At 37.5% G+C, this 26,042-nt stretch overlaps 1 protein-coding gene across 31 annotated transcripts in view; it reads left to right on the top strand.

Annotated features, from left to right (window-relative positions):
- Window positions 1-26,042, top strand: part of plekha6 (pleckstrin homology domain containing, family A member 6) — an 86,100-nt gene that overhangs the window by 32,362 nt on the left and 27,696 nt on the right. For 21 of the 31 annotated variants that reach the window (XM_084395919.1, XM_084395917.1, XM_084395916.1 and 18 more), the window contains 5 exons: window positions 9,596-9,679; window positions 11,651-11,783; window positions 12,624-12,728; window positions 12,915-12,987; window positions 21,319-21,419. In XM_084395919.1, the coding sequence (XP_084252045.1) occupies window positions 11,667-11,783; window positions 12,624-12,728; window positions 12,915-12,987; window positions 21,319-21,419 (396 nt within the window). In that variant the 5' untranslated portion in view covers window positions 9,596-9,679; window positions 11,651-11,666. Of the gene's footprint in view, window positions 1-6,682; window positions 6,992-9,595; window positions 9,680-11,650; window positions 11,784-12,623; window positions 12,729-12,914; window positions 12,988-21,318; window positions 21,420-21,807; window positions 21,848-26,042 lie in introns of those variants that run through there. The other 10 variants (XM_084395898.1, XM_084395926.1, XM_084395923.1 and 7 more) reach the window with 6 other exon arrangements.

The raw sequence follows: 26,042 nt of genomic DNA, 5'->3' as shown, positions 1-26,042 counted from the left end.
AGCTCTTGGCAGTCAGAAATTGTAACCTTAGCTTTGAAGAACATGAAGGGAAGTAGTGGGAAACTCCCTTCAGTTCCCATGATGCCTCCCCCTAAGGACTGAGAGAAAATTTATAAGCTGATCTAGAATCACCCACACTTGTTCACTGCAAAAAAGAAAAGAAAAAGTATTTTGTCTTGTTTTCCTTTGGAAACATCTATTCTTAAAACAAGATAAATTTACTTGAGGAGTATCCCTTTTTTTCTTTTGTACCCAGCAGCCCCTGGCTTTAATATCCCAACCTTGAAAGGAAACATGTTCCTTTCAACTCATATAAGAGCTGTATTAAAATAATGTGTTTTGAATTGAAGTTGTTCTTGTTTTAAACATTATCCTCACTTAATTTTGTTATATGTAGACTATACTATTCAAAAGTTTTATGTTAGTAAATTTTTTTTTTTTTAGTGAAGTAATACCAGTGGCGTAACTTTGTTTTGGGACAGGAGGAGGAGGAGGTCTGCTAATACAAGACTATCAGAAATGTACAATAACAAATGCACATAAAATAACATTATGGTGTCCAGAAATCAATTTCAATAGTACATTCATTTTAATTTATCAACATTAAGTAGATCTCATGTTTAGTTTCATCCTTATATCTACTATAATACAATCTAGTATATAAGTATTTAATACAATGGTTAGTCTTGAGTCTTTACGTCAGTGAATAAATATGTAATGTGTCCTAATGGAGTGGTGGTAGATCTTTTGTTAAAGGTAAGGTAGGTATTTTTACCTACTAAGAGGCTAGCAATAGCGAGCTAGCATCGCAAGCATAAGATCCCACCCTCCCTTCAGAGCGTCTCAAAAACCACGCCTCCTCCAAAACACATGAATGTGCACAGCCAGAACAATCAAAAGCATCATGAGAGACGGTGTTAAACTACCTCATGTCTAAAAGCAAGTAACATTACAATGATAATGAACATAAACAACTTAAAGAGCACTGTCTGCTGCAGATTTATTTTGCCATTGATAGTGTTGCAGTTGAAACGCATAAATTCGAGTCACAAACCACTTCGCGTATAATGTCACGGGTTTCCATATCTTCCAAATTACGGCAGCTCATTGTTTTGGTTCAGGAGGAACTGTTAAAGGTGGCTGCTGTTTGTTTGTGGTGCTCGGTGACTGACGTCTGTGTAACTCTGCATAGAATGAAATGCGCTGATAACGTGTGCTGTCTGTGGGAGCAGGGTGCACGGAGGTATGGATATACATGCGTTGACAGGCAGGACATTGTATGGAAGGCGTAGGACCATAAAAGGTTCGTCCAATCATTGTATTCGGTCCGAATGCAATGATTGGGCGAACATTTTATGGTCCTACGCCTGCCACTGACAATGTATATACATATAAATGCATTTAGACCACTTAACATGATGTAAAGAGACTTTTAACCAGCATAAAAAAATTTAATAAAAATCTGGAACAAATCACCTAGCGTGCCTTTAAACGTGCCAGAGGTTCTGGGTTCTAATCCGCCTTCGTATATATATATTTTTATTAAAACAAAAGATTAGTGATTGCAATACACTTATCTTGACATTTCAATATTATTGCTTGAAAAATAAGCAAAAACAAGAAATAAAATAGCAAAAATAAAAAATTTAAATCTTGCACGTCCAACACTAGTTCATCCTGTGCCACACGTTTTGCTTACGTTTAAGGGCTCTGTCTCTGACATCCTCAGTGCGGGATGAGTCATTGCATGTGAGTGTGAACACGTGTGCGCAATCTCAGGATTGCTGTTGCTAGGAAAACAGCTGAAAAACCACATCTGTTCTTTCTCACTTCTCCAAGAAGACAAATAGAGTTTTAAATGACCATGAGTGATTTAGAGCAGTAATTGACAGTGTCATATCATTATTATCCATTATTCATTTAGTCTATGATGTCATTCTGTTTCTATTTACGTACATATTCTCTCTAAAGACATTAGGATGCCATTCCCTCCATCTTTATCGTTGAAACAGACTCAGCGGAAATGTTGCTGTTATGAGCTTCAGAAAACTGCCAGTGATCAGCGCATCGCTTTGTCGTTCGCTGTGCGATTCTGCCGCTGCAAGCTCATTGGAGGCAACACTCAAGTGTAATTATTCATCCCCCATCCCTCCCTCCTTTCTTCCCATCGTTCCTCCAACCCCCTCTCGTCTTTCTTCCCACTCATCCTCTGGCAAGCGGGCTGGCGGTGAGGATGTGGTCACTGTGATGTGGCAATTGTGATGTTGCTCGCCGCCACCATTTTGGCGTTGCTGAGGTCAGAGGTTTGGCTTGCGATTGCATCATCTCGTACCAATGACAGAAAGAATGAAAACACACGTGCACACATTTATATGCACAGGCACGTACACACACATCCCACTCAGCACTGTCCTCTGTCTAATTAGCATCTTTTTAACAATTTGCATTAGAGTGACATCACAGATACATTTATCAGTGTAATTGTTCCTCCCTTTGTGGTTTAATGGAAGTCCACGAGCCAGTGTGATTGCAGGCAGTTCCTTACACTCCTTTTTTGTGCTGTATCTGACTTGTCTGATGCAATGACATGGAGATGAGAAGCTTAAGCCCACTGTGCCATGCTTCTCGTTTCTCTCTATATGGCAGGGGAACGAGAGACTGTCAGGTTTAATGCTGGATTTTGCTCTCAGCTGAAACCTGAAAACCTGTCATTGTGCTGAACACCAGTAGCCAGAATACTGTGGTTCCTTTTACAGGAGCACGGTAGACCTGACATCATGAAATACTAGCAGTGATGTGCATGGTTAACTTGTCAAACATGTAGCTGGGTGTGTTTTAACGGTCTCAAGCACACAAAAATATAATTAATACTCAAATGTGACAAAATACAGTGGCATCCGACGGCTGAGTCTTCTATTTTGCATGTTTTTAATTTGATGCAATGTTTTTCATTGCAAATGATGTTATCAGCTGGACAATTTGAGTGAAACGATGACATTTACATTAATTTCAGAGCTTTTTTTGTATTTGGTTTGAACCTTGTTTGCTTTAATGATGTGTAAAAATCTGCATGGTTTTAGATGCATTTTATGCTTTATGAACCAAGAACATCTGACTGTCACTGATCAATGTCCAAATTTTGATTAGTGACCTAGAAATTGTAACGTGCATGTTCAGTTAGTTTTGTTTTCCCTATGTTTGCACTGTTCCTGTTTGCCTGAGTTCGTAGTTAGATTCCCTGTTTGTTAATTAGTTTCCATAGTTCATAAATCTATCACACCTGTTCTGTTTCACACTAATTACTTCCCATGTATTTAAGCCCTGAGTTTTCCTTAGTTCTTTGTCTGTTATCATCAAGGTTGTTGTGGTTGTGTTTAAATTTATCTCCTGTTATCTCCTGTGCGTTTCCATTGTGATTTATTAAAATCCTGTACTCCTTCATAGTGCGCATTCTCTACATCCACGCGTGACAGAAATAGCATAAAATCTTTAATATATATTTTTTTTAATACTTCAAAACTTTGTTTCATTTTTTTTATGTATATTAGATTTTTAATATTTTTTATTCAGTTCAATAATATTTTAAATTCAGTATTTAAGTATTTTAATAATTCTTTGTTTTAGATTATTTTATTTTTTTATCATTTTACATTTTAAATTAGATTTTAAATTCCATATTTTCATAAATTCCATATTCTCACCCCACAGTATTTTTTTTATTATTTATTTATTTACATTTTCAAACCTTAGTGATGACAGCAAAGATTATGCTGTGACTCATAACTGACAAAAATAACACTTGCCAATCTGGAATTGAGTAGACATTATTATTCTTAACTGTAATCATAATTCCACCTCTGCACAAAACATAAACCGCATATTGTCTGCGGTGTTCCCAGATGATCTCTGAGTGGGCGCTGTTAGTAGAGACCGCGTCATACGAACCATTTGGGTCCCGCAAGCGCAGATGACAAACTGGCTTACTGGCTGACCTTCTCTCTTTCACCGCAAGGACGATTTTAGTTCGAGTGTGTAGCTCTCAATACTAAGCACAGCACTGAAGGACTTTTTTTTTACAGCACTAACGCAGCAGGTAAATTGTTAGCAAATGGATGTGCTGTTTAGACTCAGCATTGCCACGTTTCATCCTGTACAGCAAAAACCAGACACATTACAGGCTTGTATGGTACATTCCATACCAGCTCTGTGTCTTAGTGTTAAATGAATGCTTGCTCTTTATATCCAAGGTTTAAGGAGGGATAATGGCAGAGCAACGAATGCTGATGTCTTTCAAATCACAATATGGATTAACAGGAATGTAAATAAGCTGTAGGCTTAGTTTAAATATTCAAGAGTTAAATTAAAACATTAAAAACTCATGGTTTAAAGAAAGCAAGAGATGGAGATTGGGTTTGAAATCCAGGGTAAAAAGAGGGAATCAATATGTAGGTAATCCCCTCAGAGGGGCAGGTAAGCTGCCGCCTTCTATTTGTATTTGTCCCTGTCATATCTGTGTACAGTGGGGGACGTGGTACGGAGACCATCTGGTGAGACCACATATAATGGAAGCCCACTGATAGAAGAACTGGGATGACCGCCATGTGTTTTCAGCAGACTTGACAGCTCTGACACACCTCGATGAGGTAAAGCGTAAGACTGACCTCAGCAGATGCCGCAGGCTTCTTTTATACAGTACATAGTTTACATTTTATGTACACTATGTGATAATGACTGTGGAAATATTATTATGTAATATCAAAGGATAAAGAAAAAACTAAGCATATTTAGCAGAGTAGTTAACTTCGAAACAGATATAACAAGATATTTTTACATTTTCTGAAGGAAATTGCTTGCCTGTATAAAAATTACTGCCGCAATGCTAGACTGTTGTGGATGGTTGCCAGGGCATTGAAAGTGGTCGCTAGGGTGTTCTTGATGGTTGCTAGGGTCTCCCGGGGAATATTAGGAAGCTGCTACATTAATTATTAGTGGTTGATCCCTATCTGGTTCTGGGTGATTGCCAGGTTCTGCGGCGTTGCTATTGTGTTCTAGACTAGAGGGTTGCTAGTAGAGATGCGCGGTTGGCGGTTACAGCCGCGGACTCCGCGGATAAACCGCGAATTGGGCGGATGACGTGACGAAAAATAATATTTTAATTAAATTCGGGCGGGTGGCGGGCGGTTGAACCAATCAAATGAAAAATATATGTATACACAAATCAACGGATGGCGGGCGGGTGCGGTTTTGAAAATTGGTCAAAAACGTTGGTGCGGCTGGATGGCGGATGGATGATGATTTTTGTGATGCGGTTGCGAATGAAATAATAGCCCATCCGCGCATCTCTAGTTGCTAGATAGTTGCCATAGGGTAGGTGGCTACTAGGGTGTTGTAAGTGATTGGATGGTTGCTATGTGGTTAATGTGGTCCAGAGCAATTGCTTGGTTGTTCTGGGTAATTGCTAGGGTATACACATGGGTTTTCTAGGGTGTTTTGGATAGTTGCTAGGATGTTCTGTGTGACTCATAGGTCTCTAGGGGGATGCTAAGGTGTTCATGGGTGGTTGCTAGGGGGTTCTGGATGATTGTAAGGGTCTTCAGGGGGTTGATTGGGTGTTCTAGATGATTGCTATAGGGCAGGGTTCCTCAAATCTTGTATTGGAGGGCCAATGCCCTGTAAAGTTTAGCTCCAACCCTGATCAAACACACTTGAGCAAGCTAATCAAGGTCTTCAGGATCACTAGAAAATCACAGGTAGGTGAGTTTGATCAGGCTTTGAGCTAAACTGTGCAGGGCAGTGGCCCTCCATGACCGGATTTGAGGAACCCTGCTATAGGGTCTCCAGGGTGTTTCTAGGGTGTTCTTGTGGGTTGCTGGGTTGTTGCTAGATGTCTGCTAGAGAGATTTAGATGGTTGTAGATGGTTATAGGGTGTTCTGGGTGGTTGTTAGGTGATTGCTTACTAGGTCAAGTCAAAAAGGGTGGGATTATTCTGGTCTCTAGATATGGCTTAAGTCCCACCCTCACTGTAATGGGATTTTAAATATCCGCCAACATTTGAAAAATATCTGATCATTTAGGACAGTAAAGTGTCATTCATGATGAGATACAAGTCAAAGTTCAATACTTGGGGTAAGGGTCCTGTAGTAGTAATAGTGATACTTGCCTCATTTCCAATTAAATCTCTTTTCTGTAGTTATCCGGGAATCCTGCTTTACTCAGAGATAAATTATTGAGTCATTGGAGTGGATGGAATATCACCGGGTATATATCCGTAGACAATATTAAAGGGGATCTGACGTGAATATATATGACTAAGTGACATTTTAATATGCCAGACTCTTGCTTAGTGCTTTTAATGTTGAGCTTGTCTCGGTGTGAGATACAGATCTAATGATTTGGTGTGGGAGTGATGTGTGTGTCTCTGGGTAAGGCTCGGCAGGGGGCGGCTGCAGATGCAAAGCCGTCTACCTGAGTGGGTAGCGACTTTTATTTTTTACCTCGGCCACTCCCCTTCACCACATCCAAGGCTGTCATGGCCGTCCCAGGGGAGTTCTGGTCATGATTTCTCCTCGGGTAGGCTTGGGGGTAGCATCTACATCTCAATCTGATCTGTGATAGGAGGCCCCACGTGTGTGAGGGAGAGAGAGAGAGTCCGACAAAACCAGTAACCAAATAAGCTGAGCTGAGCAGATCTAGAAGGCAAGAGAGCCAGAATGAGATATAGAGGTTGAGCGAGAGAGAGAGAGAGAGAGAGAGAGAGAGAGAGAGAGAGAGAGAGAGAGAGAGAATGAAGCTGGCTGGCAACAGCACACATGCTCAAGGAGAGAAAAGAGGACAGCAATTATTGTATCCAACACCCTACAGCTCCTGCAATAAAGGCTCGCTGTTGTCGGCATAACAAACCTGCTATTCTCTCCACCTGGCCTCATCCCACTGACTTATATGACTGATCCGGGGGAAAATGCTGAAGTTCCGCGCGGACCGGCGAGTGAGGTAGGTAAGGCAGGATGTTGGGAGAGAGTTTATAGCGGCAGACAGCAGTGTGAGGGGAAACTCTGAGCTGGAGGTCAGGCAGGACTGCAATGCAGTGCTTGCTTTCTCATGGACCATCTTTACAAGATATTGAGGTATATTTGTGTAAAGTTTGCGTGTTTTGTTACCAGTGCATGCATTGGCACCTCATCTGTGTCCTTGCTGGATTCCAGCGTGGTTCCGTTTACATGCTCTATTCTGATGCTGCTAAATCATTTCTTGTTTGCTAACGACTCAATCATTGATTAGTGGTCATATTAGCAACGTTTATGTGCAGATGAATGTCTTGTGCCTCTATGTAGGTTTATAGGTTACACACGAGCGAGCATGCTCAGTGGCAAGACCACATTGGAGCGCGCACACGTGCACTCGCACACCTCAACCTGATTTCAGTGGCTAGGCTGTTATGCTAGATTTGTTTAAACGTTTGTCCTCTGGTGTTATATGGAGCACAGAGCTCTGGTGTGTGTATCTTTTTGGTGTCAAGAGGTGGATGCCTTCAGCATGAGTGTATTCTTGGCTTGTGCTTCTTGTCCCCAACCTATCAGGCCGCATGCGTTGTGTGTCAGTGTATACAGAGGCTTCACAGACTTTGAGTTCTGCTTGTGTAATCCTTAAGTGGTTGAATTTGGCATATTGTTCGAGTGCACTTAAACAACACTGAAGAGGTGAGTCTGATGTATGTAGGAAAAACATCAAACTGAAGAGAGAGCAAGATGAATATAAGGACCTTAAGTCTAGTGTTTTTACAGTAGATCCAAGAAACAGGCTTTTCACACTTGAAATTGTTAAACAAGGTTGATTTTTAGCCCATGTTTAATGCTGGGTTATCTCGTGCCATCATAATGCATGAATTGGTTCTGCGCAGTCAGGTTTTCATATTCCTCATTGTAAATGCGTTAGCGTAGGAGTTACATTTCTTATTTACAAGGTTTATATCATTAGACAAGTGAAGCATGTGACTTGTACACTTGTGGAAATGTCGCTGCATAAATTCGCTAATACTGCTGGCAATGTTTTTTAACTTTTTCTCTCAGACATTGAAACTAAACAGAGTACGAACATTTGTGAAACTACACAGCATGAATATATTATGTTGCAAGAATTGTTTAGTTTAAGATTAGTTGTCGGTTGCTATCTGACACGGCGTAACATCTTAGCACCTTCACAATTTAGTCTGTGGCTCAAACTCTTCTTTTTAACCCCGGGTTAAGCATGGCGTGAAAAGCCTTGTAAAGGTCACTGGTTCATGTTAGCTTAGCGATAATGTCTGTGGATTATGGATTTAACTCTAGCTAGTTGATAGTTATCTTCATGTGAAACTCACTACATTTCACAAGCAAAACAATAAATGCATTAAATTAATTGTCTTTACTTATTTACATTTACCATTGCAGACAGGTAAAATCAATACTAAATGCAAATAATGAAATACAATTAGCCATATACTGTGAATATGTATATGCATAGGTAAATAGACTTATAATAATAGGCTAAATAAATAGGCTTATGAACTTTTAAAAGGGAGAAGAAAATATGTCCTATGTATTTTACTGTTGGTGTCAAAGGCTGCGTCCAATACTTTTAGCTTTAGCTAATTTAGCTAGCTAAATTATACGGATGCCAGCATAACTAGGATGTTTTGGTACTGTGTTGGGTTACCACTTAATCAGTGTTATTTTATTATTATAATATATTATTATAGTATTCATTTTAGCTTTTATTCTTACATTTTCAGTTTTCATTTCAAGTTTAAGTAGCTAATTTTGTTATGTGGTTCCTGAAGCAAAACAAGTCTAAATTTGATCCTCTCTGTCGCATGACTAAAATTATATCTTATGGCCTGGATCCTTTCTAAATGCTAGTTTTGATTTGATGTGTGTGTATCCATGGTTCTCTGAGAGAAACAGGTTAACCAAACCCAGAGAAAATGTATTTGCTTGGATCTTCTGCAGTTATAAAATCAATAGCCAGAAAAATGACACGCAGCAATGAAAACACTTGTAGGATTTACACCCGAGAGACAAGTTTCAAGCGCACATCCACAGGGAGAACACACGAGCCGGGGTCAGAGAAAGTGTGACAGGAAGTTGAACTCCAGGTTTCATGGGGTTTTATATGGACAAAATACATGTCTTTTCTGAATATAGACTGAATATAATAGGTGTTTATGAACTCTGACATGTTATTCTTCAAAAACAGTTCTTGTTGATAGTTTGGCATTGAGCGCAAATCTGTCCACGCTTAATACACTCTTTCACAAGATCTGACAGCCATTCATTTCCACAGCAGTTGTCTCATGTAGACTTACAAAGAAAGTGGCCCTTTATTGATCGGACATGATGTTGTAATGCTGAATTATTAATAAAGAAGGGATGTGCCTGCTGTGAAAAAGGTTTGAAGCCATAAGAACGAGTTTTGGAGCACCTTAAACAAATGGAAAATCAGTTCCAGCTGCTTTTGGCTTGATATTCTTCCAGACAGTTTTTGAAAGATTGTTTTGGCTGGTTTATAATGTGTTTGTCAATCAGTCTGAAATCCTAAGTGTCTTTTTTATCTTTTCAGTCAAAATGACCCTAACGGAACAGTCGGACACCAGCAAGTGATCCAGACGCACCTGGAAGATAACGGACCTTTGAAACCCTTGCTGTGAGTGATCTTTTGTTTATTCTTTTGTAAATATGCTGTTAGTTTTATACTGCCTTTGCTGAATCTGTGACATGTTGAATAAGATGTGAAAAGCATTTCAGCTTGGATACATACCTTATTATTTCTGACAACAAGCTAACCAAGGGTCTTCTTTCAAAAGAGACTGCAACTATTCCTTCAGTCCAAAAGGCTCAATTTTTGTCTGGCTATGTGATTTGTGTGTGTGTGTGTGTGTGTGTGTGTGTAATATAATGCACAGTGGTACCCATCCCCATGATAGATTGTAAATGCAACATCAACAAATTTACAATACCATTCATAATTTTAGGGTCAGAGAAATGTCTTTTTTTAAGAAATTAGTACTTGTATTCATCAAAGACACATTCAATTGATCAAAATGTCAAAATTACTTTTTTTCTTATTAATGCTGCTATTTTTTTTACTTTCTATTCATCAAAAGAATCCACAAAAAATATTAGAACGCAAAACTTGTTTCAACATTGATTATAATAAGAAGTGTTTCTTGTTAGAAATGTTTCTAAATCATCATGTTAATGATGATTTAGAAGGATCATGTGACATTGAAGACTTGAGTAATGATGCTGAAAATTCAGCTTTGACATCACAGGATTGAATTACATTTTAAAATATATTAAAAGAGTTATTTTAAATTGTAAAAATATTGTATACCGGTAACAAAAATAGATTTTTATTTTGAGAAGTCAGTTTACTTGCTGCTTAAAACATGGTGTTCCCAACAGTCACTGTCACTCAAATCATCAACTCTCATTGAAAATGAATAACATCCGTCTCATTGTTGCTGAAAATGTGAGTGTGAACGCCCCTAAGGAGATGAGGAGACAGAAAAACAATTACTTGTCAGACCAGCCCTGTTCTGTCTGGCTTTTTGCATAATAGTCACTATAAAATAATTGTGCACTTGTGGACACATAAATACAAACAAATGGCATTGTCAGGATAAATTACGCTGAGAGCATTTTATTAATTAGTTTTAAGCTGCGTGAGATAACAGGTGGAGGATAAACGTGTCAGAATTTCCTTGATTTCCTCTATACATTTAGTAAAACGTTCCTCCGGGATAAAGAGAATGCACTTACCTCTTGTTCTCCTCTGGATCAATATAATGAGTCGAGAGCCAATAGCACATTAATAAGAGGCGATGCCATTAAAGCTGAGATCCATCCAGGATTTAATTTTATTAATTTCCATTTACGGAGCAGGAAGCTGGTGGAACATTACCGCTGTTTGCAACGATAGCTAAATAAAGCCTAGATAATTAGCACAGAGATGTTTCTATCGTGCCCTAATGTAGTAATTGTTACTGTCGTGTGTGCGTTCCCACTTTGCGTGTGTGTGTTTTTATGTCCTTATTTGATCTGTATGTGCATGCTCTGTTCCATATGTGTTTATGTAATGTTCTTTGCTTCAGAGACTCATAATGACTTGCGTATGGCTATAAACTGACTGCGGATGTTAGCATGCACTACAGTGAGCTTTCCAAGATGGAAGCTTCAGCCACCGGGCGGCTCCAGGGGATTGTAAATTCATCTTGCTGGTCGTTGGATCGAAAGCTGTTGGAGAGGGCCTGGGCGGCCCAGTAAGGAGATCAATACGATTGACCTGAGACTGCAGGCCTGCATCCACCAACTCTTTCTCTCTTTCTTTCCTCTGTTCGCCACTCCAATCACATTCTTTGTGAACCATCGCCTGTTTTTAAACTGCAACCTCAGGGGTGCGGCCTTACGACGGTGCCAGTTGGGAATAAAAATAGCTGCTCCCGAATGCCTGTGTGCTTCCTTCCCATAATCCCTCAGTTTTCCACCAGTTCGAGTCAGTGTATTAGTTTGAAAATGATTTCTCTGCATTGGTGCGTTGAACGCCGGCAGATGAGAAGTTTGTTACGGGATCAAAGGCTGGGATGGCTCAATGGCTTTGTGTGTGTGCTCACAGGAGCTCTGATTCGGAAATGAACGGCAAGGCGGGTGGCAGGGGGCCCGTGAACAAAGCCAGCGAAGCAAACAGCAACGCCAACAATATCAGCATGGTTTCCGAGATGCCCCCGGACTCCCAAAACCACGCACGGGTCAGTACAGCTGCTATAGATTAACTAGTTTCTAGAAATAGAATTATTATTAGAATGATTATTATTATTATTTGTATTAATATTATTTTTTATATGAATAATATTTACATTTTTATTATTAAATATGAGTTTTAAAACAAATATTATACTTTTTTATATTGTTTTATTATTATATTACTTTATATTATATTTTACTATATTTTTTATTTAAACTTGTTATAACAAACAAGTCTTTATTTTAATAATATTTATATATATGTTATTGTAGAATTTTTGAATTAGAACATTTTAATTAATATTTTAAATTAGCTTTTATTTTGGTAATTTTATGTGCTTTAATAATTTTTATTAGTTTTTTAGTGTTTCTGAGATTAGCTGTAATTCATTTTTATTTCAATTTTAGTTTTAGAAATGTTAGTACTTGAACTTAAAAAAATAAAAAAATAATATTGATTTAATTTTATTTTGGTTGCACTTTATTTTACAGTACATGCACTTAAATTGTCCTTACAGTGTAGTTACCGAAGAAAGTACTGTAATAAAAGGTAACTACATAGGTTAAGGTTAGGTTCAGCAGTAGGTTCAGGACTAGTACTTAGTTATTACCCAGATAGTGTCATTACTACAATAAGTACATAGTATGTTCATGCGAAATAGGACTGTAAAATAAAATGTTACCTTTATTTTTATTTTTAATGGTTTTAGTTTTTATTAACAATGGTCTGGCTGCGGTGAATGTCTTTCCTTTGTAATTCATTCCCACTGTCATTCATTACCCAGATTGTGTGCGTTTGCCGTTGGTGTTATTGTGTTAACACTCCTCCGTGACTCTCCCACCAGGGCACGCGCACACCCAAGAGAACCGCCACGTTTGGGAAGCGTTCCAACTCTATGCGTCGCAACCCCAATGCTGAGGTGGCCCGGCAGGGTTGGCTTCACAAGCAGGTACTGTTGCTCATCCTGAAACCTCACCATCATCCACACAGACACAAACAAACACGCTCTCACAGCCTAAAGCCATAACTCTATAATCCATACTTAAGCCACTCTCTTTCAAAAACGTCTAGGCACTTAGATGCAGTTTCAAGGCCTTGATTTTTTTTCTTCTTTTCTTTTTTTCCTGCAATGTAGGCAAGCAGTGGTGTGAAACAGTGGAACAAGCGCTGGTTTGTGCTGACAGATCGATGTCTTTTCTACTACAAAGGTAAGTTGTGTATGTAAATGCTGGTTTATGCATAAGTTCAGGCCTCGTGAATTTGGTTAAACATATTTTAGTGAGTTCCCCAGAAGCTCAAAAGCTGTATGATTCGAATGTATTTTTTAAAACCAGTTTTGTAAAACAATATTTGAATTTATCCCTTGGCATTGTTTCAGCACACAAGCTGTGTGCTGCCAGTAGCGAAGAAGAGAAGTATAAAAGTAGATCTATAATGACAGTCTAGCACAAGCACACTATAGTATGAAGCCTCTATGAAGGCCTTAGAAAACTGGATTATCTATGTTGTGTCAACACAACAGAAAAAGTACCATGGTACATATTTTGAAGCACTGTAAATCAGTGGTATTTTTTTAAGAACCATAAAACACCATAGAAACACTACAGTACAGTTCAAATGTTTGGGGTCATAAAAGTGAAATTAACACTTTTATTCAGCAAGGTTGCATTCAAGGGTTAGTTCACCCAAAAATACATTTTCATTTCAATTTTAGTTTTAGAAATTGTACTTGAACTTAAAAAACTTAAACAAATCTTAGAAACGATGCCTTGAAAATAGAGGATTTCGTGTTTAGACATGTTTGTTTTGTTGTGTGTTATTTCTCATGAACTTGCTTGTGAAGTTGTCTTGACAGCCACACTGGCTGATGTTGTCATGGTTTTACATACTGTAAACCTTAAGCATCTGACTTGTGGTTTCCTTCTAACCGAGGCATATGCAAGACACTAGTAATTATCTTTAATTTACTTTGAGGTAATTACATGTTTTTATATGACATTTCAATTTGCACATATATTCAGCTAGTTTCCCATATTGGAAATAAACTAATGAAGTGTAGCTGGATTCCTAAAGAGTGTGTAATGTTGGAGATTAAGGAAATAGGTTTTATATGAAGCCTAAAAGTATTTTAAATGTTTATGTGTTTGAGATTTAGCGTTAGTTAAAAATACCCTGAATTAAATTGTAAAATCTAGCGCACTGAACTTTGCTCTGTTTAAGCATCCCGACATTTGCTCAACCAGCTGTGTGAGTTTGGGATGTGATTTTCCACTGCTTACCTGTTTGTCTGGCCAATGGAAGACATTTTTGCAATTCAGTTTGGTGCAAGAATGACACATTCGAAAATTAAGTGTGACGCAAATTTGTAGTGAGTTGTTCCCACACTATTCCCACTTTAATAACGCACTCTCAGAAAGCGGCGTCTGTGATCTGCGTGACGAGAATATATGACCGTCTCCTTTAGACCAGCCGTGAAGGTCAGTCTCAGCTCATGCGTGGAGAATCTACATCATCCAGAGGCATTGTGGGAAAGAGGAGGGTGTTAAGATATTTGGTATGAAGCTTCGCCCAGATGTTCCTTCATGTTCTTCTCTCATCTCTTTTTGCTCAGTTCTTTAGACACTGGTCGCATCTGGGGTTTTAACCCTTTCAGACCTGATTTATATTTCAGACACACCAACATTGTATCCATGCTTTATGTGTAGGCCTACTCTAAATTCTAAATTATGAATTACTATTATAAAAATATATATACATTTTCTTAAAATAACTATTAAAAAAGGGTCTGAAAGGGTTAAAGCCTTCATGTGGAAAGGCAAAAATGGTCAGCATATTAAAGAATGAATTGTGTTGCGTGCAGAATAATCTTGAAATCTTGAAATATCAACCTACTAATCATTTCAGAGGAAGATGAATTCCTAGAAAAGATTGTCAAATATTCTATTTTTGAAAGCAAGAACATTTGCTTATATACACTTCAGAGAATGTATCTTGAATTGGGTATCTTTGAGTTTTCTTAAAACTTTATAAACTATAATCACTGGCTTCCAGCAATGGCCATACGCGCGTTGGATTACTTTTATGATGGATGGATGTGCTTTTTGGAGCTTCAAAAACTTGGGCACTATTCAATTTCATTACAAAGCTGAGAAGAGCCAGGATATTATTTAATATAACTGTGATTGTGTTCGGCTGAAAGTACACCTAGGATGGCTTGAGGGTGAGTAATTTATGGTATCATTTTCATTTTTGGGTGCAGTAAATTTATCTTCAGAATATTTAGACAATTTTATTTGGAAACAAGACAAAAATACTGAAGAAAATGTTTTTTTCATTGCACTCCTTTTTAACTCTCTCTTTCTTACTTTTTTATCTGCATATTTTCCTCTGTGTCCCTCAATACTTTCCTAAAGTGATTTAAAATCCACATACTTTACTGTCTGGGAATATCAGTCAGTGATTTGTCTTCATATTTGCTAAAGAATGTATAACTAGAAAAATAGAAATCAAAACAAATTAAGTTATGCAATCATAGTGGGTTCACCCCCCCCATCTTATTACGTAATATTATTGCAATACTCTTGTCAGTGATTCATTGTGCATTGTTTTAAAAGTAAACAACATTGATGGTGCTACTATTCAGACACATAGTTTTGGTTTTAGATCCATTGACTATTTTTGTGTGTTTATAGCCCTATTCGGACGGGACTAGTTTAACATGGAGAGGTGGGGTAAAGTAATAATTACCAGAGCTTCTCTGTGATTTTAGTCCTGTCCGAATGTGCCATCTCAGTAATCATTACGGACAATGTCAGTAAAGATTACGGTGACTTTTACCTTCAGTAAAAAGGTCTGGAAAAATTACAACAGGTAATACTAATCCCGTGTGAATAGACCCTATGTGTGCACCTGACCATAGTTGACAGTGATACTGTCTGAGGTAATGCACGTACGAGTCTCTCAACGTCTCCAAACATGTCAGACTTCCTGTAAAGTTCACTTTTCACTTGCTGTCAGTGTTGTTCTTAGTTGGTTCTCAGTTTTCAGAGACTGTCGTCTTGTTGCTGTGTATCTGAACACTTGTGTGCTGTGTCAGAAACAAACTTGTTCTGTGAGATTGTAACTGCCAATCATCCGTGTAAAAACAGCGAGGTTTTCTTGCACTGTGTGTTTGCTCATAAGCATCATGCCAAATGATAGTGACGCGGCACGTGCCACTTCAGATGTTGAGCCAAAATGGATTTAAAATTCAACTTTGAAAAATTAATTTAAATGATATATGAAAATGCATGATTATTGGCTGTCATGTTTTGAAAAAAATAAAAAAATTCATATTAAAGGGATAGTTTACCCATCAAGGAAAATGTCATGTTGAACACAAAAAAAGATATTTTCATAAATGTTTTTTTCTTCTTCATCCAAACAATGGAAATCATTGGGGTCCAATGTTGTTTTGGACCCCATTGACTTTCATTGTATGGATGAAAACAATCAAAACATTCTTCAAAATATCTTTTGTGGTCCACAGAAGAAAGTAAGTCACACAGGTTTGGACGTAAATTACAGAATTTTCATTTTTGGATGTACTTTAATCTCTTTAAGTATCCTCTGAATATCCTATTCCTCTCCTTGAAGACTTCCTCATCCCTTCAGTCTTCCAGGCCTGTGTTATGGTCTGTGGTGCTTCCTTCTTTAAACTACCACCTTACTACCTTCATACAAGCATCCCCCTTTAACAGGACTCCCATGCATTTGATCTCAGGTTTCTGAAGGGAGTGTAGACGCTAGACGTCCTCCCGGCTCTGCTCAGATACGCATGTCATGGGGTTTGTTTTGGCTAGAATAAGTAAAGCTTTAAAGGCTGTTGTCTTCTTCCACAAAGCCTATGGAGGATAAAGCTGTCCACACACATCCAACGTCCCTAAGTTTAATATATGTGGATTCACAGATGTGCTTCCTGATCAGAGACAGTGTTTGGTGACTGATTGATTTAGCCCTGCTGATGAGATGAGCAAATCCTGATTTCTCACTGGTCTCCGTAATGCCTATTTGTTGTGTAAATTTGAGACCCATTAGAGATCCATTACCCTATCACATTAGATCATAAAATGTTCCCAGCTCAGGCTGCAATTTAATCATAAACTTGAAGAACATCTGTGCATGCGTCTACCCTGAGGAGGAGGTCTACAGTAATGGTTCTTGGCTGGATCAGGCTTTCTGTGTGCAGCAGGTTTAATTATATCGGTGAATGCAGCAAGGCCTGTGGGGCTTCGGCTGCATGATTCAACCCTGTTGACTTTGCCCATGTCTCTCTGGCTAATTACTTCACACTGCCTCTCCATTACCCTCATATACTGAAGGCAACATCAAAACATAAAAAGTCCCCCTGTAGTCAATAGTTTTATCCCTTAAAACTCATCTTTGATCACCAAAATGACATATTTAAACTTTTTTTCATTAAAAAAATAAATAAAAAAATTCATACCTTATACCTTAAAATAGCTTGAATGTAACTCTACACCCTTGCCTCATTTAGTATATGCAGTTCTATGAATATGCAAACTACCCCCGTCTCCAATCACTCATCAGAGATCCACACGTTGACGTGATTGGTTACAAGGTAGTTTGTGACGTCAGAAACACGATTTCAAACTGCATTTTGGTTCACTAGAGTTTTAAGGAGAAAATACTCAGCAATGGTGTTGACTTAAAGCATATTAAAAACACCACAGACATATAAACAACATTAAAAGCTTGATTTTCACCACAGGGGGACTTTAAGGCATTCATAGAGAAGACTTTAAGGCCTTCATAGAGAAGACATTCCCAGAATGCATTGCGGCAGCTCAATAAAAAAAAAAAAAAAATCTAGGACGAAGCAAGAGAAAATTGATTATTAATAAACTTTCAGTACTGAAAAATATCAATAAAAATGTTCTGAGAGTTTATTATACAAAATGATTTATTATAGACTACTATTCAAAAGTTTGGTGTCAATACGATTTATTTTTGTGAATAAATACATTTCTTTTTCAAATAAATGCTGTTCTAAAATTCAGCTTTGCCATCACAGGAATAAAGTATATATATATATTTTTTTAAATAGATTACATTTCAATAATGTTTTACAATATTACTATTATTACTATATTTTTTGATCAAATAAATGGAGCCTTGGGGATCATAAGAGACTTATTTAAAAAACATTAAGAAATCTTACTGGTCCCAAACTTTTGAATGGTAATGTTCAGTAATCTTAATCTTAGTTCTTATTCTGTCATTTTATGCCATTCTGGGTTAGCTTGTTAAACTCAAAACTAAAACTAAAAAATCCAAGATGGCAGATGAGCTGAGAAAAATGAATAAATGCGTTGATTATGAATCATCTTGAATATCATCAATAACAATAGCTCAGTGTAATTTAATTTAAATGTAATTTATGGATAATTGTACCCACTGGTTGTAAGGTTTGTGCTTTAATTATTATTGTATATTATAATTATTAGTGTGGCATGTTGTTAGCTTAGCAACATGCTAACTATTGAAATGAATAGTATGTCTCCTTGCCAATGTAGTGAGCAAGGAAGTGCATTCGGATAATACTTTTTTAATAGAACCATTCCTACTTTTGACCTCAATGTCTGTAGAAATCTGACATTAGATGCAAGGTCAAAACGATATTTGTGTTTCAGTATGCCAACAAACGTAATATCATCCCACTTGCATTGTAATAAACTTTGCAACTACTTTACACAAAGACCATTGTATATTCAAAAATGTAACGCATAACAACATAACAATATTAATGAGAGTCACTGTCAGAGGCATAACAAACACACTCCAGGAACACCAGGAAGTTTCTTTCCTTCCTTGATTGGCTCACTGGGGTGAGAGGGTCATTTATTTAAAAATCACAATCAGCAACACTCAGAAACTGGCTGTGTCCCATACGTCTCCACGGCTGCCCTTAATGTCTTGGCGACGGCACTGTGTTTGGAGGCACAACACCCTACGTCCTCTTATCACCCCACATCCATCTACCCAACTGTGCTGTGCAAAAGAGTTGGAGAATGTGTGACAGAGCAATTTAATGCCTCAATTGGTATTCTGAACGTGGGGGGACGTTGAAAAATGGCTCGCTGTTGTTGTCACTGCAGATATAAGAGCTGTACAGTATGCCAAATAAAAACAAGAGAACTTGGATGAAATGATTGTTAACCCCTTCAAGGAATAGTTCACCAAAATATGAAAATTTTGTCTGTACTTACTCACCCTCAAAACCTGTATGAGTTGTCCACCATGAAATGTCACCATGAAATCAAAATCGATAATACTTGTTTTTTTTATGGAATATTGCAGAATATATTATTAATGATTTATCTGTGAATATCCTTTTTCTTTTCAAATGTCAAATGCCTTTTTAATCTTTAATCAAAATAACTTCCCCTCCCTCTTGCAACGAGATCACAGCAACAGCAATCCACAATCAATTCAGTCTAATCAATTCCCGATAAACAAAATCAAGTCCCGCCCTATAATTTCTCTTGTTCGAGAAGCAGCTTCACTCAGTACTTAACAATAAGGGAGGAAAATACTATTGCAACTTTTAGGTGCGATCATGTTAGTGAACATTTTTGAGCCAAAAAGCTCCATTATCCATTGCGATGTATGAAGTCACTTTCAAACCAAGCATCTTTCTGATGGCCAACATAGCAAATTTGCATGACCAACTTCAACCTGTTGCGAAATCTTTCACTCCTCAGGCAAAATTCCCAATTGTGGGGGTTCCTATTAAAATGACTGGATTTTGCATGCGAAAATTCACCAAGCAACAGTAAATGCGACTGCACTTTTTGTCATGGCTTTTACTATAAACTGTTTGAAAAGAGAAATCTTCTCGAGCCTGTGATATCAAGAATTATTTTGAAAAGACAAACAACAGATTCTGAGAGAATGTGTAAATTAGTATTGTTAGATAACCATTATCAAGACTCAATGTAAATATTGTATCCGCTTTTGTATTGACGTGCCATTAGTCAGTGATTTTGTGTGTGATTAATATGTCAGCCCATAATTTGTGGAACAGTTCTTGTGTAAAATTACCTATTAAAGTATACAAAAGCATGTCAAAGCACTTGGACACAGTTAAGATGAGTTTCACAGTTTCAGAGTGATAAAAATAGGTGACTGCCAAAAAAAAATCTTCTTTTATAATTTACAGTTCTAAAAATACATTGTCAGACAGTAAGACTTGAATATATCTTATGTGTCTCGCTTATTTTATTTATTATTATTATTATTATTATTATATCATGTTCTTGTTTTAAACAAAATTTTCTTAGATTTATGCTTAACACAATATATAGCAATATACTGTACCAACAGGGTAAGGATTTTTTTACTGGAAAATAAGACACAAATGCTAAATGTAGGGGGTGAATAAGTAAAATAAGGATAGATTTTATGCAGACAACTAGTTTTCAGGATTGGAGAGGACTAAGGCTAATAAATTAAAGAATCAACCATTGAAAAAACTCACATCTAAACTCATAACCACAAATCTTGTCAATGTCTGTAATGATTACAACCCTGACAGACAGGTTTAGGATTTTTGTTGTTGTTGTGGTTGTTGTTGGCATGTAACCCTCATTTATACAGTGTTCATGTATTTCATTGTGTTTTTAGGTTTGTCGTGAAGATCAGGTTTTTCCTTATCAGTATACGGTTCTTATTCAGAATTGTTTTGCCTGGCCTTTTTGTTGACAGAATAATACTCTGATTGGTTGTTCAGTGCAGGTACAGCTGGTGGAGAGCCAGAATACCTGCAGCACTGAGTCACTGAGGGGATGATGGCTATCTTTTGCTCGCTCTCTCTCTCTCTCTCTCTCTCTCTCTCTCTCTCTCTCTCTCTCTCTCTCTCTCTCTCTCTCTCTCTCTCTCTCTCTCTCTCTCTCTCTCTCGCTTCTATACAGCACAAACACAACCTGCTCCACCCCTCCTTTCCCTCCGCCCCTCCCTGTCTCTCTCATTCACACAGAAACACGCACACACAGTGCTGTCAGAACACACACACATTCGCGCGGGTGGGTTCACTGCATTTCCCCGTCAGCAGCTCTCAGTACGGGAGATCGAGAGCAAGAACACAGGATCTCCATTGCCTTCCACGCGATGAAAATTTAACGATGTGCTCCATTATTTAACCAGCCCGAGCGCTTCTCTCCCGGGCTGTGCGCCGCTGCTTGCTTCAGTGTCATTAGCGTTGCTTTGCGCTGGGATAAAAATGGATATCTATTATGGGATTCACCTGCCGTTTACCTGCTTTTCCATTACCGCTGCCTATCATCACCAGTGTAGCGGCACACAACAGAAAGTTGGACTTTTCTGATTTAGAACAGAATTGTTTCTCATCTAATTTCTCATCAGCTTTTTCTTTTTAAATCCAGGTTGGAATGATATAATACAGATGTTTTATTTTATTTTTTGTTTATGTTTGTCTTTGACATAATTTCTTTTTTCTTTTTAATTTTTATTCCATCCAGACGATAAAGAAGAAGGAGTCTTGGGCAGCCTTCCTCTTCTCAGCTTCAAGATTGGACCAGTTCAGGCAGTGGACAACATCACCCGCAAGTTTGCCTTTAAGGTTGGTGATCTCTGTGCATTTTTTATAAATGTTTTGAATGCTGTCGTGAACAAGGGATGGGAGGGGCGACAGGTAAACATGGTATTCGGTGTCAGAGTAGGTCATGTGATGATAGGAAACTTTAAGCAATGTTTCTGAATTAATCATGATTCAACGACCTTTATCTGTTTTTAGTCAAAACCTCAGACTCTATATTTACCCTGATTGCACACCCACACATGCAGTGGACTTTGCATCTTTGCATGCGTTCCCGAATATGTTTGCACACCATGTGCCAGAAGGACAAACATAATGTCAGATTATATTTTCATCAGGGTCCCAGGCGACTGGGTTTGAGTACATAGACCTTTAGAGCATACATATCTGACAGATCACAGTATTTCTGAGTGTATGCGCCCCTGGTTGCACTGTGAGAGAACATTGTTGTGGTGAGTTATCATGCTTTAGTGAGTTATCATAATTTAGTGAATAAGATTGTGGTTAGCCTGTGTGTGAGGCTCTATTAGATTAGACAGGGTGCATGCTGGGTAGCATGTGAAGATGTGTTTTGAGCTGTGTTTATAGCACACGATTGTAGGTGTGCTCGTTCCACTTGTGGAGAATGTGAGACCGTTATGTGTTGGGTAACTGTGTTTATGTCTCTTGCCTCTGGCTCCACGGGGCCCCTAAAGGCTGGGCTGGAGATGTTCAAGAATTTGATGTCGTGTCTCTGCAGGTTTTGTTAGGTTTCTAGTAAAACTGCTTTTTTTTATATATAGCACCTGGCTTTTAAACTGACCACTTGGAAATAAGCAAGCGACGTTGCTGACCTTTGGCAATACTTTTTTTTTTTTTTTTTTATAATCAGGAAGGAGGAATAAGCTTTGCTTCAGTCGGAGCTGTATTATGAATAATTTCTGATTTAAGCTTTTTAATATTTAGTTATATTTGAATGATGCTTTATGCAAAAATATTTATTTAACTTATTTAGAATTAACTTATTTGAAAATTGGGTTATATTAGGAATATTTATAATAATAATTTTGTTATTCAGTTGTACTCATATATATAATGTAAGTTAATATTTTGTATTTGATAAATGCTTTAATTATATTTATATTTATATTTAAATGTATTTTATTTAGTGCTTATTTGACTTGAATATACATATTATTTACATACACTACCATTCAGAAGGATCGGTAAGAAGTTTTTGAAAGAAGCCTCTTATGCTAAGAGAGGCTGCATTATTTTGATCAAAAATACAGTAAAAACAGTAATATTGTAAACAATTATTTCAATGTCATTTTTTTTATGGCAAAGCTGAATTTTCAGCATCATTACTCCAGTCTTCAGTGTCACATGATCCTTCAGAAATTATTCTAATATTCTGATTTGCTGCTCAATAATTTTTTGTATTATTACAAATGTTGAAAACAGTTGTGCTGCTTAATATCTTTTCAGGATTCATTTATTTCGAAAAATAAATATTTTATAGCATCATGAAAGTCTTTACTGTCACTTTTGATAATTTTGTATATTTACAATGTATTATTTGTATTTCATAAAAAATAAATGTAAATGTAAATTGAATGACTTAAAGGGATAGTTCTCCCAAAAATGTTGTCAACATTTACTCAAACTGCAGGTTTGGAACAACATGTAGGTCTTTCTTCTGTTGAACACAAAAGGATATATTTTGAAGAATGTTGGTAACCAGTTGACGGTAGCCATTGACTTCCATAGTATGTCTGGTTACCAACATTCTTCAAAATATCTTCTTTGTTTTCATTTTTGGGTTAACTATCCCTTTAAATATGATTTATTTAGACATTATTTTATATTTGCCCATTCTATTTGGATTAAATTCTATAATATTAGACTTAAACTCCTATATGTAACATGTCTGTTGTATAATATTGTTATTGTCTATTAAATAATATTTTTTAAGAAGCAGGGGGTTTAACAGTCATTTACTTCAAAGTCTTCTTTATAGTTCTCAAATATCTCTTTTTGTATTTTACTTTGGTTTCTGCGTCACACTTATACTTCTAATGTTCATCCCCTGTGGAAATGGCAGGTTTAGACACACCGCCATCACAGCTTTACAAAAACCCATGTCTGCCTATCCACGTGTTTTTGAAAACATATCCAAAGCTGTTCAATCTTCTACTAAAGAGAGACTATTTTATACTCCAGAGATTAGTTTGCAGAACAAAGCAAACCAACAGTCAGAGGGATCCAGTAGCCTCTTACATCTGCACCCTGAGGCAAAGGTGCAGTGTTTCTTTTTCATATCACAGAGACCCCTAAAGTGTAGTTTCGGTGTGGATCCACGTCAGCGCAGATCAGGTTCGTTTTTATGGCAGCCATAATAAAAATCATGACACCATCATATATGTCACACTATGTCTCTAAAAATATCAGTGTGCGTGTTTTGAACTTAGGTGTTACTAATTAACCAGGAGATATTGAAATGTGTTTGTCATGTGTGTGTGTGTGTGTGTGTGAGAGAGCGAGAGAAAGGAAGGTGTGTTTAGTCAACCATTCTTCATCATGATCGGTGACAGTGAATGGTTACATGTATCATGTTGCCTTCACTAAAGAACCTGAAACATGTCCGATGCAGTGCATCTTGCCCTGGGTCTTTTTATTCAGACTCTTCTCCTGGAAGTGTTACCAATTCTTTTATGAAAATCTTCTCCTGTGAGCAAGGATCAAAACTGGTGTTTGGCCTTTGGGCACAGGATATTCTTCAGTTTCACATAGGGGAGTCTAATACTCTCTTGCTCTGTGTTGCTTCAGGCCTTACGCGCACACACACATACACACACACACACACACACACATGCAAGTATGTGTGTGGACACTTGGATAAATTTGGAGGACAACACTGTCCCCAAAAGTACCGTAAATCGGACAAAATTCCATTTAAATTTGGAGTTGGGGCCTGTTCACACCAAGAACGATAACTATGACTATATAGATAATTATAACTATATCGTCCAAACCAATGGACGGTAACGTTCTGTTTGTTTTAAGCGCACACTGCAGTTTCTTTAAAAGCTTGAGCTCATTAAAGTTATGTGGATTCTAATTGGCTGCATCTGAAATCGCATACTTGGCTGTCAGTTCTTTTATTGTTCATCACCTGGAGAAAATATATTCTAACAATATTTTTCCAAAGATGAACAAAAGTCTTACTGTTTTGAAACGACATGGGGGCGAGTAATTGATGACAATTTTTATTTTTGAATGCTTTGGTCTGCAACAGTAATATAATTTCTTTATCAGCCCAATTTATTTTAGACGGTTACATAAATATGTATGTGTGTTTGCTACTATGTTCTCTTTGAAGAGAGTTATTTTTCTTTCACTCCCTCTCTCTCATTCTTATGTCCCAGTATAGAGCCGCTGCAATATTAATGAGTGCTGGTTGTGTAACTGCTGTGTGCTTGGAACATTTTTAGCCTAAGATTCATCTTTTCTCTGAGGGATGAAACGGCAGAAACATGAAAGATCAGGAGGTGAGTCTACCGACTCACGCCATCAGACTTAGAGATGAGAAATCTTTTCTGGATGAAAAAGTCCTCAGCGGCTGAACCACTGGCATGTGGGATGCACAGATACGACCAGACAGCTTTCATATAGTTTGTAATAGATTTATGACAGACATATTTCTCTATAGTAGGGTGGACCATGAAAACAGGGTTTGCAGCCAATCTGGAAGAGCTATTGATGGCAATTTGGATGAAACCTCCCGTTCTCACCTGTCTCTGCAGTCGGTGTTGTCTGTCCTGAGTTCACTTTGTTCTTCCCAGCAGCCCTGAGCTGGTTACCTTGTCCTAGCGTGCTGGGCTGAGGTGTCTCTCTTATCAGACATGTGAACTCTGTCTGTTTGCTGTGTATGAAGTACACATCAGAGCGTTCAGAACAGACACACGCCATCCAGAGAGTGTGTGCGTGTTTGTAAAGTACGGTGGTAGACGGAACACACACACAAGGAGCCGTCCAGCCCTGTGTGACGCCTAGTCATTAAAGGTTGCTGCAATCATTCATTTTGCAGTTCTCCCCCATATTTTTGCTGTTGTTTGAGCTCGTGCTGTTAACTGCTTTGTCAACATGGAGAGCATCACACTACTGCTGTGGCTTTAACCTTCCTTCAATGTTGCGTGCGCGTTATTTCCAGCTGTTTGCCTTCACCCAGCTGTGCTACAGTTACAGTACTGTTGATTATTATAATATTATTAACTTAAAGGAATGTAAACTTAATTGCATTACTTAAAAATATAGTATATAATATAAATATGAACCAATTACTTTTTATATTTATATATACACTACCAGTCAAAAGTTTTGTTTTTCAAATATTTTTAAAAGAAGTCTCTTCTGCTCACCAAGGCTGCATTTATTTGATACAAGTAATATTGTGAAATATTATTACAATTTAAAAATGTGAATATATAGTAATGTTGAAAACAGTTATTTACATTTTTTATTTCAGGATTCTTTGATGAATAGAAAGTTCAAAAGAACAGCCTTTATCTGAAATAGAAAGCTTGGGGAAAGAAATAAAAGAAATCAATACTTTTATTCAACAAGGATGAATTAAATTGATTGAATGACATTTATAATGTTACAAAA

Source organism: Rutilus rutilus (genome assembly GCF_951802725.1).
Source record: "Rutilus rutilus genome assembly, chromosome: 22".
NCBI lineage: Eukaryota > Metazoa > Chordata > Actinopteri > Cypriniformes > Leuciscidae > Rutilus > Rutilus rutilus.
This window is presented reverse-complemented; position numbering and strand designations above follow the sequence as displayed.